Source organism: Saccostrea echinata, unplaced genomic scaffold (genome assembly GCF_033153115.1).
Source record: "Saccostrea echinata isolate AGI-Se365-2 ecotype Australia unplaced genomic scaffold, CSIRO_AGI_Sech_v1 ptg000052l, whole genome shotgun sequence".
NCBI lineage: Eukaryota > Metazoa > Mollusca > Bivalvia > Ostreida > Ostreidae > Saccostrea > Saccostrea echinata.
Genome location: NW_026889801.1, coordinates 1,940,630 through 1,955,360, shown reverse-complemented (window position 1 = coordinate 1,955,360; position 14,731 = coordinate 1,940,630). Strand labels below are relative to the sequence as shown.

Sequence of the window (14,731 nt, the reverse complement as noted above, 5' to 3'; positions counted from 1 at the left end):
ATTAAGGCAATTTTTTCTATTTATAGACGTCACGTGATGAAGTAGTAGAGTGCTTCTTTTAGCCTAAGACTCAATGACGTCTATACAATGGATAATAATAGTAAGCGTTTTATCTTTGGCTTTTCCGATTTATCAATGTTACATTTTACGAAAAAAAGTCTTAAATTCGCAGAAAAATGATCTGGGTACTGCCTTAATATACCTGCAAAAGGGTCTCTGTGAAAGTTTCATTAACTATTTAACTCAGAGGTATAAGAGTAGTTGAGGATAAGAGATGGGTACTCCAGTGTAACGGACAGACGGACGGGCATCCCTATCACAATATATCCCTCTTAAGCGGATGTTATAATAATTAAAATGCTCAAGGTAAAGAAAAAAAAATTGCATCTTTAATGAATATTTTTTACGAGGATGATAACCATCCTGGAAGCAGGTGATACATTGATTATGCAATTCGTAAATTAAGTATATATTGTAGTTATTAACAATTTGTCCTAGACCAACTGAGTCGAGTGTTCGTATTTGATTTTATACACTGCATCTTCATTCAAATAATTGTTTATTTTGTTCAAAATCATCAACCACCAATCCACTGGTATTGGTAGTAAGCATAACATCACCAAAAGTACACAATCACCGATACCCTAACAAAAAACCCTATAATTTTTTATTGTAGTAAATCAAAGTTTTTACTTTAGTAAACCAAAGTATTTTCACTTTGGATTTCAGATTGTTATAAATTATGTTCTCCAGTTCAAACATGAATATTTTTTATATCAAATGGAAATATTACCTGTATATTCACATATTATTTCCAATATTTACATCAGTACTTTTGAATTTAAGAGATTTTAAGCTTCGGAATCTCAAAAAAGTTCCAGAGTAAAGTTTCATAGTATATCAAAGTATCAAAGTATTTACTATAGTTAACTATAGTAAACTAAAGTAACTATAGATTTTTTAAGGGTATTTACATTCCGATAAGTATCCCCTCTTCAAATATGTTGCATTCTTGATATAAATTATTAAGCTTACATGCATGATGCTATATATTGCTTTTGATTTAGAAACTTAACTCAATTCTAATCCAAATAGGTACAAAAACATGTGAAACACCATATAATGTTTAATATTACGATCTTTTTAAGAAGTATTAACATGCATCATTAATAAAACATATATTTATATTAAGATGTGATCCGAATAACAAACATCTGCAGTTAGCAAGTATTTAAATCATTTCACTTAGGATTTAAGGAGATAAGCATTGATGTTGTTACAAATTTAGGCTCCTGTACTGTGTGCATGTATCTATTATTGCATTCATCATATGTTGTGATATTGCAGAATTCGATTTTTCCACAATAGTAATCATGACAGAAAAGAACATTCCTTAAAACACTCCTCTTTATTTGATTAATAATTAAATTGGCACGATTACAAACTAATACTTATACAAAGTACGACATGCATTTTTCATGAAAAGATCAATTTAAATCAACAGGTGAAAATAAGTAGAGGGTGGTAAGATAATTCATAATTCAGCTATGGAGGAAATATATGCAAACAAGCTAGAGACATCTCTCATTTCCTTCTACATTTTTATAATTTCATTTATTGTAATTAGAATTCTAAAATAACATGCGCAAGAATTATTTTGCAATTTTAAGTTATAATACTTTGTCAAAAGTTAGTTGTTATATATTTTTTTCCTTATATGACTGATAGCAAGACGAGGTTTCAATCTTTACTTAATACCAATGAAACATAAGATAGTTGTTATTACACAGGTAAATATCGTGAGGGGAAATAAGAACCAAAATGCAATGATTTTGTCGAAGTCGTGTTCCTTCATACAATGTCCACAGTTATCAGTTTCTCTTGCATATAAAATTACCTTTATACAAGCTAGAACTTTCTTCACCATCTGAGCCCTTGAGAGATCAACCGTCTCCTTGTTAAAGATTTTGCGTACAAGACAAAACTGAGCGCATGTATCCAACACGGCTATCATGAAATGAAGAAAAACATAACAGTCGTTAATGTTGTTTTCCTCACAACACAGAAAAAAAATGAAAAATGATCGTAAATATAAGGAGAATCTTTAAAATGAACAAATAATTTTCCATATTTTCTTCAGCTCCATGGCATTTTATAGATGCACCATCCATTTGTTATAATGGTTTCAAGAAAGTAAAGTGGACGGAGTTCTGAAACTAATATGATTAAATAATACTGAATACCCAACAGTTTCATTTTTAACATTTTTGTAAATAAAATTCAAATCCAGAAATTCGTTCCAGAATTTTTTTTCATAAATCAACAGATAAGACAAAGTTTTACTTGCTTGTTTGATTTTAACCGATGAAATAGAAAGAACCGATGTAATAGACATATGTTTGGAACGAAACAAATATATATATATATATATATATATATATATATATATATATATATATATATATATATATATATATATATATATATATATATATATATATATATATATATATATATATATATATATGTCTCACATTATTCACTCACAGATAATGTATTTCAGGAGTAAAATGTAAATGAAACCTTTTTGAGCAAAGAAGTTGGTTGTTTATTTGTTTCTTTGAATCATCTACCTTACCATTGTGATGTAGAAGAAAAATACTTGAAATGATCATGTATGAACTTAATGCAGTTAATAAATTAGGGATCCTTAATACTCATTTTCGTTGAAATAAAATTTTGGTATTGCTTTTATTGATAAAACATCCAGGCATCCACTGTGCAGGCCCTTCTTCGCATGCGCAATCTGTTTTCGGTAGTTTTCGTTCCCAATACCCTTGCCAGATAAATTTTATGCCAATTAAACTGTGGCCGACATAAGCAAGATCTTCAGGGGTAGTGAATTATAATTCTGGATTCTAGCCAATCGGGTCACTGTTTTCAAATTATATTGTATGCATTGTAAACATGAAAAGGAAATTTACAAGAGTATAGCGAGAGAAAAACTATAGGAAGGACAGTCACGTAATTACAGGTTAATCAACAGACAAGAAAAGAGATGAAGTGGGGATATGTACTATAATTATATACGAGTAAAAAAAAAAACCGAGTAGCAAATCATTTATAGATGGTCGTTCGCCTGTTGTTTTTATAAGCGACGTTATACGATGAAAGCTGTCTCGTCATTGAGTCCAAGGGATAAGCTTGGAAGGACATAGATTTATGTGTGTAATTGTAATCTTAAACGGGTTTTTGCTAAGCGAAGTGAGCTGAAATGCATTGGCTTGCGAAGATGGTGCAGGACCCAAAATTTCCAACTTATTTTTTTTAGTCAGTTAAAGATGCCAAAGTTCTAAATTGGATGGAAATATTATGTTTATGATTTAAATTGTTGCTTACATATATACGCGAAAACAAAATAAATAAATAGCTACCTTCCATTAGAATTGATTCCTTTCAACAGTTCTAATACCTGTGGAAAATCATTTTATTACATTTCAATTATATTACAAAGCATCAACACGTATACTGTTTAATACTGCATATGTGCGATAAATTTACTTCATAAGATAACAACATACATTTGAACTTATTAATAGACGTTTTATACTACATAGCAACAGATCAACCTTAAAATATCTCTACCAAATACACAAGACAAATCATTACAGGATATGATTTCATTAGTTTTTTTTTATTATCTTTCTGATATCATGCAATATATGCTGGGGATAAGAAATGACTGTACTGTAATTTCGTTGAGCTAATTTAAGGAATATTATTTTTAAAATGAGATCTGAGTTACATTTACAGGTGGTGTAGATGAAAAGAAAAATAACTTACCTTCTTTGCGTGATCCAATTATTAGAAATGGTTTAAAATTATGCCCATAAAGGGTAATTCAATCGCACTGATATGTTAACAGTCACATTTGTACTTTCAATAGTTTTTGTGTTATGTCCATTGAAGGGTGAAGACCTGTTCCTAAAACCTCATAAAAACAAAAGAAAATTTGAAAAGATTAAATACCTATTTTTTTTTTTAATTCTATATGCTTATCGATAAGAAAGTACAAGCTGAATGTAAATTTGAATAAAAGCTGTAAGGGTCATAATCTCGTGTAAAAGGTACAGGAGCATTTTTTGAAAAAAAAAATCGATACAATTAGCTTAACTTTTTCATGTCCCTAGTTTGGCCATCACATCAGGTAGAGGTAACTCCTCTTAAAAAACACCAAACAGTGTTAAACACAGTGCAAAATAGATCTATATATACTCCTTGCTCATTCAATATAGACAGACTACTTGAATTCACATATAAATGATACACATGTTTTTGTAGGTCCGTGTTTGCTCCGTTCCAAATTTGTAATGTCTCAATGGACTTTTGAGATTGATTACTTTCGTTATCTTGAATAGTTTATATTTCATAAATATTACGAAGAAAATCAAGACTGTTTGAATGTTAAAATTTCTTGAAACACAAAATCTATCAGAATTTCCCATCAAACATGAATATCTTGAATGTCGACTCAAACAATATTTCAAATTGCACTAAGCATTCTAAAAATAAAAGACTATTCTCTAACACCACTCTTCCTAACCCAATAATATTAAAAAATTAGTAGATAATTTGCTATCCACATAGTTTTTTTCTTTCATAATATAAACTGGAGACTCATACTTTTGTCTCCATTATTCATAGCATATCTAAAATAAACCTTACATGAGATATGGAGATCACGAACAGTATTCAAGTTCAAAGTCCATTTAGACATTCCAAATCATCAGAGTCGGGATCAAGTGCCATGGAGGAGTTAGCATCCCCTGTTGTCAAGTCACACATGTACTTATTGAACTTTTTATCTATTTTCATATAATCCATGTATCTGAGCTTTTTTTTTTCTTTTTTTTTTTCTTTTTTTTTTTGTATTTTGTATTTATTTATTTTATTTTTATTTTTTTGTTTTTTAAAGGACAATATTTGTGACTTTTTGTATTTGTTATGGTCGTGATGAAATTTTTGAGAGAAAAAATTTAGTCATTAACTACTGGTACCATCTCAAGGTGAGGAACTGAATTTTATTGTAATTATTACGCTTTGAAACTCCAATTTTCTTTGTTGAGCAAGGTCAGGAAACTAGGTTGAAGAACAACAATTTTACTGATGATGAAATAAGTACTCATGTATATCATGAAGATACAGTGTAATGAACAATGATCATTGACGCATAATGAACCCTCTTTATCAGGAAAAACATAGTAATCCGTATTCAAAGGATGATTCTCTATAAGGCCATTTTCCGGCCTACGATGAAATCACTTAAAAATGTGATTTTATGTAACTTTAATCATTCTATTTCATTATTTTGATGTTTGTTTTTCAACATCGATCACCTAAGTCACGTGATTTAGAGATCACAAACGGCCATCAATTAAAGAAATATTGAGGGTAGGTCTATTTACATCAAGTTTCTATGCATGTTTCTAAATGTAAATGATCAAAAATTGCTTATTTATGTCGGAAACATATCAGACTTAAGTAATAAGTGCGAAGATTGTTTAATTTAAGGCTAAAGATATTTTTTTATGACAAGAATTTTGATGCATTCACATTTTGCATAATTTGAATGTAAATCTTTACAAAATGCACCTCGTATGATGTTGAAAAATGTTTATTAGCATTTAATTAAAAGTATTATTTCATATATGTTTATATTGTAATTATGTATTGTTTCTGTAGATGTGGTACCTGTTTTACGCTTAATATGCCCATGTACGAAATGAGATTTCTAAGTTAATATTGCACTATAAAAGTTGTATATCAAATGTTTAAAGCATTGAATGAATTTTGTTTGTGATTAAATAAAAATCAAGTTTTTATTAATAAAATATAATTCTACATTTGCAAAAAATAAAGAATTCATTAATTTACAGGATGAAAATATTAATGCAAGTACATGTTAACTATTCATATAAATAGTCAGTACATAAACACAGAACGGTTGTATTAAAAATATATATATCAACGTAAAATGAAATAACATCGAGTTGCTTTGGTTTAATTTGATTACGCATGTAAAACAATATATTTAATTTAAAATGCTATCTAAACTATAATACACAAATGTATGTATAAAAGTCTAGTCCCTTCCCCCTCTAACGGCACTCCATAAAATGTAGTAGATTTTCAACAGTTCCTTCCACTACGCATATCAGAAGTTATAGTATATCCATGGACTAACAAAGTTCTACAACATCCCAGGTACAAAATGAACCGTACGGGTTTGACACTCCTTTCGCACTCTTGAAACCTGAGGGTTAAATTCTCTTTCCCAGTGCTGCGTCAAGAACTAAGGTGCTTAACACGGGTGGTGACAGTTTCTTTGCTAAGTCCTCAGCATTAAAAGTAAAAGTCATGGGTCTTTTGGATGTTACCTTAAGGATTTCCGATCCTCACCCAGGAAGGATAACTCTTAAATTTATTATTTTATTTAAAAAGTCTCAAAACGAAGCTTGAAATTGAGATCTTTTCGTACAACAATTTTCATTCCATGCATCTAAATAAGATGCAAGGTTCTTTGAAGTCTTAGAAACGGTCTTGTACAAAGTTTACATTTGTACCCCATAAAAGAAAATGATAAATTCATTTTTAGAGAAATCGAATTTCCTTTAATCTAGCATTAGATACCAATGCTTATTAGTATGATATGAAATTAGACGTGATCTGTGATGTCTAGCAATGATAGCACAAGCTGTTTACACTATTTACTATATAAAAATGGAAGTTAATAGAAGAACTAAAATATTGTATAAGCATAAAAAAGATATAATTTTCTTCAAATGCCTGGATACCTATATTTTTTTTATCCTAAAATATATTTGTTGATCAATTTTCAATTAGAAAATGCATAGCTGGTGTTTTTATTCGCATTTCCTGAAAATATATTTAAGATCTAATAATTTTCCCTATATAATATGATTAACTATAATGATGAACTTTGAAGAAATACCATGGGTAAATTCACGTAACTCTTTGAAATCAGAGACATTTTTGTGAGCATTTTCAATTACTTAAAAGCTGATTTTCAGAACCTGAGGATCGGACTACCTCAAAGAAGGAGGTCCTGTCCCACGATAGGTGTTGGTCAATAACGAAACCATGCATAAATCAAAATTGTGACACTTCACCTTAAGTGGATGATCTCTTTATCTGGGTGTAAAATTCTAAAATGACGTAAAGCAACATTCAATTATCAATCACATGTGACATTTAGGAACCCTTTTCCTCCTTGGCATTTGATTTTCTAAGACAGAACTGCTGTTCTCGTAACTTATATTGATGCTACCAAAGATGTGTGATGAGTATGATGAATAGATTGAGTCCTCTCAACACCCAGTTAACAAAATACATGAATCCTATGTCACTCAGACGGAAAGTTGTCCTTCTAAAAGGTCGAGCCGAGAATTCGCATTATGAAACCATCCCATCAGTAATTCTCTATCTATAAAAGTTACATGCCTACCCATAGAAAAATAAATTTATAACACAAATAGGAAATGCATCTTCCCGCTAAAACAAAAATAGCTTTTATCAATTCTAGAATTATATCACTAAGATGTCTCAAAACACTTTCCAAATATTTCAGATGCTAATGCTTGAATGTTTTCCGATGAAGAATTTCGCATTTTGGTATTTATGGTCTCTAAGGAATATCCATACTCCACCCTTTTATTTGCAGGCACATGAACACCATCCTCGTAAAAACAACTAGGAACACCGGCTCTGACAATAAGTACGACATAAGTTTTTTGTTGTCTTATCATGAAGCCAGGTGAACCTGAAGACCCAGGGGCAAATGTCGTGCTGAATAGTATCTTCTGAGGCGGATCACGCAGTGTTGCGTAATAATCAATTCCATTTGGGAGATTCTCTCTACTCCAGTCACTTAACCATTTAACGTAAATATCAACGTTGTTGTTTGGTTTAATTATGTTTGGGTAAACTTGGCTTTCTTCTTTCATTTGCACGCAACCAGTGTGGCCAATGAGGTGAATCTCTGATGGATATTGCATTTTACCGAAAGAATTCAAAGGTGGTGCAAACTTGACTCCGCTTTCCTGGTGAACCTTCAATTCCAAAATAGCTACATCAAAATCTTTATCCATGTAGTGAAGAGTTGACTCAAATCTAAACTTCTTCATCAGACTGGGTCGCTTGTGTCTTGCCAAACTGAACGCTAATTCTGTCACTCTCGATGGAATTTTGATCTGGAAAAAAATACCGTTTAAAGTACACAATGCGCTATAGAGAGAATAGTGTATGAAATAAAAATAAGAATAGGACTCTCTACATATAGCTACTAGATCTACATTATATGCTAGGTCCTAAGATTAGATTTGCTTAAATCAATCCATGAAAAAAAGGGAAGTCCCGCACAGTTTTAAATAAAATTTTATGTCCATTCATTACCCATACCTTGACCACCTTTAACATAATTCAATTCAAACAATCTGCACAGCAAGGGGAAGGTAATAAATGGGAAAATAGATTAAGGTAATATCGAAGATACAACGTTGTTCCTTTAAAAGTGACGATATTTTTCAACGTATATCAACGTCAGTAGAACGCTTCTGTGTGCATTCTGTTCATTCTGTTAAAAAATAATCCTTCCTCTGGTCAATGATAACGTATATTTATCCTTTGAGTGTTTCATTTTGTATCGGTTGGATCAACTAAAAGAATTTTAGGAGGTACAGCTAACCTTTGATAATCTTTTCAATAACATGTAAGCATGTCATGATATATTTTTCCCCAACACGAAATCCTGTTCCTCCAGAAATTCCATCAACGAGTATGAGCCCAACACTCTTGCTGACCTCTACTTTGATAAAGCTTGTCATCACATCTGTTGGACACAGGTTCAGGTTCCGTTCTTCGTATTTTCTTTCCCTGAAATGTGTTTCTTATGCAATAACATGTAACCGCATACGTTCAAAGTCTTCTTTTTGTCTTTTTAATCAGATTTAAAATGTATTTCTTTCAAAACAATTGGAAATATGATAATTATATTTCAAAAACATGAAATTAATAAGGCAAATATAGATTTAAAATCGTGATTCTTTTCTATTTCTTTGTGAATCATCAGAAACATGACCACATTGCAAATGTTACACTGTACATATCTTTCCGTCGATTCCGATGTAACTTCTAACCCGACTGATAACAATGACTTCTTTTTATCCTCTTCGTGTTTATAAAATTAATAATTATTTGCCATAATACCTCTAAATGCCTATAGTCCCTAAAACAACCCTCTCTATTTCCTTCTGTGCTGGCCTGCACATCCTGAAAATTGTCAGGAAAATTCACATAAATAATATTAAGAGAAGCTCAAATACGTATTGAGAGAAGTCGTGAAAGATTAAGTTAAGAATATAATTTATACTTTGAATCCAAGGAAATTCTTTCTCCTCTGTCTTTATATATAAACAGTCAGATAGATAATGAAAGAAATAGTCATATTCAGATACTTTAAGCCATCGTCTTAATCTTCGTCATAAGATAGGTTAATGTAAGATGTGCTACTAGTATATAAGGTAACCTTTTCCCAGAAACGCAGGGTTTCTTCAACATTTATTGAATGCATCACAGAACAGAATTTGCATTGGATTATTCCCTTTCTGATATTGGCTATTTCACTGAAAGGTATAAATGATCGATCCTCATTATTACAAATAATGCGCTGGCATTTGTGTCCCTTGTGAAAATAAATTTTCTCATCAAAGGTATCTGTAAGATTTTTACAAGCAATTTGCACAGTCTCTCCTATCTCAATAGAAATGTTTGTCTCTATAATTGAAGTTTTAATACGTTTCAGTTGCACCTGAATGTCATTTTCACAAATACCAATGACAACAGTGTGATTTTTGTAATCAAAAATTGATGCTGTTTGATATAGACCGAAACTCTCTTTTTCCCTGGTGACATTCCATTTGAGGTAACTCATACAATAAGCAACTAGTCTGTAGTAAACAAACATAGCAAATGAGAGAAATCGAAAACACAGTATTGATGAGTATTCCCATTTTTCGTCTGAAAAGTCTTGGTTAAATATTCTTTTGTTCATACATGGAACAAACCATGCCTTGTCCTTTTCTGTGGTATCTTTTTTGGAATGTAGAGAAACTAGCATATGGAGTTGTTTCTCCATTTTTGTCATAATTTCAGTTTTGTGATTCAAATATGAAGGTACATCTTGCCACAGAGCAGTCAATAGTTTAGCATCCAATTTCCCTGTCTTGTTGAACAAGTCCCATTCTGTATAATATCTTTTCTTACAGTCTTTGTGAATATGGTTTTTATCGGCTATAAGTTTGTTAACTGCAATAGCAAACCACTGAATATTAAGAATAACATTTTGTATTGAATGATCTTCAAAATTATTCCCATCTTCAAACCATAATAACAACCCGTTGCTGTGGAAGAACTTTAAAAATTCAGATAATGTTGTTTTGTTTTCAAGTTGAAACTCAAAGGGAAGGCATTTTGTGTTTATATCCCATATTTCTTCAAAAGACATAACTTCTTCTTTTTTCTCTTTGATCAGCTGTTCTAGCAGTGCCCATTTCGAGGGTACTTTCATTGTATTACTGAGTTTTTGTGTGGCTGCTTTAATTATGGATGTTTTGATAGATTCCAAAGTTTCCCTGCCCGCATCAGTTAGATTGAGAAGGTCAATTTCATACTCAGAGTCGACTAGAGACCATCTCAACCAATCCCTGTCTTCCACTGGAACTGCTTTCCAGAACTCCTTAAAATATTCATCCATTTCCTGTCGATAAGAAATAAATCCATTCCATTAAAATATCTTCAGCTTTATTAGTGCATGCAGTTTCCAATTTAAAATGTTGTTAGTGTTGCATGTAAAAATACTTTGACAAATATTCACACTTAACTGCTTGTGTCATGTACTTACATCTTCAGATTTTTCTTCTGTGTGAGTAGCTATGATCAAGACAGGGGCTTTTGTACTGCCAAATGTCTTGATTGATGATATCCAGAACTTCACGTAGTCTAAAAAAGATGACACCAAAGTAGATTGCATAAAATTAATTTTACGGGTTTTTCTTTTTATTTTTCGATTTTTTTTACACTATTTATATAGTTCTAGATATTGATCAACATTTAAGCCTGCTTATCTATAAATAAGATGTAAAAACAAAGGCGGGTTATTTAACTTCACGAAAGGTGCTTCTTGCAAGTTATATTACAATATATTCCTAGCGTAGATTTCAGAAGAATTTCATAGTCTTTTATGCATTGTAGGCGTATTTTGCACGAATAACTACGTGCAGAAATATCTGTCTGCATTGAATGAGAACTTCTAATACTATGGAGCCTCTGCTCCAAACTTTTAAGGAATGTAATGCAACTCTTACATTAACCCTTAATAATGTGTTGATCAGGTAAACGGAGTAACCCTTTGTAACAGTTTTGATGAGCAATATAAAATTTATCTCTTTATAACTATTGTACTGTTGTTTTTATATCATATCATATATTATTTTTTGTTGAGGTTTAAAAGAAATATCCTATCAAGACACCATAGATATCTACCTTTATAAGTCCATGTAGAGAAAATTGATCCCTGCTGGTTATTTTCTTCTGTACTTACATAATCTTCAAACTTCTGAGTCACATTTAAAACAAGAATAAAGAACACTCTTTCTGTGATGTAAATCTGATGGCATGCATAATACGCGAATTGACCAGCTAAATCCAGCATACTAATTGTTGGTACTTTTTCTTTTTCATCCAATATCTTCAGCAATATATCCCTTGGAATTGTAGTTGTCCTTGCGTCTGAGTGAACAGAGAGGGGTTTCATATGCAATTCTTTATCTTTTTCAATATGAACTGTTTTATTTTCAGTTGAATTATTATCCTGTATATCTGAATTGTCCTCTTCTGATTGTACATTTGCAAAATTTTCATTCGCTTCCACATTTCCATCTTTCTTAACGACCTCAGAATCTAAGTCAGACATACTAACCCTAATAAATGCTTTCTGTCGTCCATCGTCCGACGATACTGTTAAAAAATATTTTGTTAACTAAGCTATTAACCTTTGAAAAAAAATATCATTAGCTTTTCAGAGTATTGTTCAACTATTATCAGGTTTGGTAGGAGCGCTTATAAATTGAACCTCAGTAAATATATGTGTTTTTAAGTAAGTATTCAATTAAAAATTAAACCTTCTAGACGACCATTTCTGATGGTAAATACATGCTGATGAAGCTCTAGGCCCCTTGTAGACTCAATATCCTCTACATCATCTTGGGTTTCTCCCATTAAACGTTTCAGTAATGTTGTTTTTCCTGCTTCAGCACAACCAACAAGAATGCATCTTGAGTGGTCAACAGTTCTTGTGCTTTTCTGTAAAGACCCTTCTAGTTTTTCGATGTATATTTGTTGCAAACTCCTCTTTAGAATTTGTGATAGGACATTCGAATGTATAACCTTACCGCCGGAACCTAACAGTAAAGTAATTACTTTTTTATGAAAAAATGCATCACATTTGCAATACAGGTATATTTTACTGCATCAAAATTAATCAATAATGCTACGAAAGGCGCGACTGAACGACGATCATCGATAGTTTGGATTGATGTTTTTGTGTGTTTTAGTAAGTGGAGAAATAAGGTACATATACAGCATGTACCTGCTTTGCCTTTTTGAATTGATTTTTTTTTTCAACATTAAAAGTCGCATCGTTTATCCTTGCATTATTTTTGTTAATGGATTCTTACAATGGATTATTCAATGTCGTAGCAATTTTTTTTTTTTTTTTTTTTTTTTTTTTTTTTTTTTTTTTTTTTTTTTTTGTCTAAGTATAAATATTGTAAGTTAGTTATGGAACAAATAAAGAAAGCATCTATTTACTATAACACACGGTATTAAGGATACATAACACTAACAAAAATTTGATGCCTGGATTGATATACATTATTTTACTGATTTTGAATAGAAATTACATAAATAATAAATCCCTAAAATATAAAGAAATCGTAAGCTTTCTTTGGCGCTTAAATATGCGACTTTGTTTTGTTTACTATATAATTCTATACAATATTTTGCATATATTTTTAACATTGCTTACACAGTTCTCCCAGTTTACCTGGTAAACATTACTAGTATTCAGATTACTTATTTGAATATAAATTTATGAGAAATCTTGCAGATTTCTGATAAAAAATTTGTTTGTGATATTTATCCTTAAATGTATTGCAGAAATGTAATTATATTTTTTTGTATAATCACATTGAAATTACAATTTATTCAATGAATGTTATATTAAGAACAAGGTACGGTTTTTATACAACCCTGACCCTATATTTTTCTTAAATATGAAAGTGACATAAGAAATTAAACTCATACTTTCTGAATCGTTGAAATACCATGCAGTAAGAACATTCAAATCGTTTTTCTCATATGACCTCATAAATGTTAATTGTAACGTCACAAACTTGTGGATTTTTCTCGTATTTTCTTAAAACTTTACAATAGGCATCAATTTTCAGTTGAATTTTCTTTCAGATAATATAGAGCACATGCGTTGCCCACAAAGATTTTGAGAAATATGATTTTTTTTTTTCCAAAGGATTTTATACGACAAATTAAAAAATATTTAAGTGGGTCACGGCTGTGGACATTATTTTCTTAAGGAAAATACCCATAGAAATGAGTCATTTTAAGATTTTTCCTGTTTGAAACTTAGAAATGTACGGAATGGTCCTCCTTTATGCAATATTTCTTCATGACTTATCATATTCATATACTAAACTCATTTTTAATCCAATTTCATATATTTAAAAAAAAATAATAATAAAATTAATCTCTAGAGCACAATAGATCCCAAACCGTACCTACTTCTTTGTCTTCATTTCGCCAATTAGCACTTTTGTAAGTAACTGACTGAATAACGTAATCAAATAAGCATGTGAGTTCTGTATTCTTTAGCATCACAGTGGTGTAAGATGTCAAGATCCATTTGCAAGTTAATTAAATGACATTAATACATGTAGCACATAGAGTGATTCTGTGAAGTCTTCATGAGGACCAAACAGACATACCTGCTTCTTTATCAAGTTTTGGATCTAAAAGTAATCAAAGTAGTATAAAACGTATTAATTTCTGGGGAATATACATGTATGAAAATGTTTGTCTTCTTAATCAATACTTAAAGCACTTACCAGTACTTATATCATTTTTCTTTTTCTGACGACTAATGGACACTGATAATAAAGGTTTTCCCAATTACAGATAGAAATACAATAATGAAATTCGCTTTAAATGAATAATTTTTGATGAAATCTTAATGATATATAAATTAACCCTTTCACGATAACTGCGGTACTAATCTTTTGCAGGGCAAAATAACAATATTAGGCGAAGTTTTTGTTGACAGATAATTAAATGAGGTATATTAAACAATTACTTTTACGTCATATTTCACCAAAATATATCATTTTGCCCTGCAAAAGAGCAGTACCGCAGTTATCATGAAACAGTCTATTGAAGCAAAATCTTTTTTAAAAATGGATAAATGTCTTTTATATTGTCACGTTAAGTGATAGTCTTCATAAATTACATATAACTATGTGCGTTTTCATAAACACTAACTATCTGTCAGATTATTACAACATCTTTTTCATAACATTGATCTAAT

At 30.8% G+C, this 14,731-nt stretch overlaps 2 protein-coding genes across 2 annotated transcripts in view; both read right to left on the bottom strand.

Annotated features, from left to right (window-relative positions):
* Positions 1-11,870, bottom strand: part of LOC133203872 (uncharacterized) — a 155,700-nt gene extending 143,830 nt beyond the window's left edge. Inside the window, exons 1-4 of the mRNA XM_061339670.1 lie at positions 11,620-11,870; positions 10,979-11,076; positions 9,605-10,834; positions 9,286-9,348 (exon numbers count right to left, since the gene is read on the bottom strand). Of these exons, the coding sequence (XP_061195654.1) occupies positions 9,286-9,348; positions 9,605-10,834; positions 10,979-11,076; positions 11,620-11,788 (1,560 nt within the window). The 5' untranslated portion in view covers positions 11,789-11,870. The remainder of the gene's footprint in view (positions 1-9,285; positions 9,349-9,604; positions 10,835-10,978; positions 11,077-11,619) is intronic.
* LOC133203874 (uncharacterized) lies at positions 6,919-8,910 on the bottom strand. The gene is made up of 2 exons (XM_061339671.1): positions 8,765-8,910; positions 6,919-8,270 (listed from the first exon to the last, which is right to left on the bottom strand). Exons 1-2 carry the CDS (start codon positions 8,786-8,788, stop codon positions 7,614-7,616), a joined length of 681 nt encoding a protein of 226 aa, XP_061195655.1. The 5' UTR covers positions 8,789-8,910; the 3' UTR covers positions 6,919-7,613.
* Positions 11,871-14,731: the final 2,861 nt, after the last annotated feature.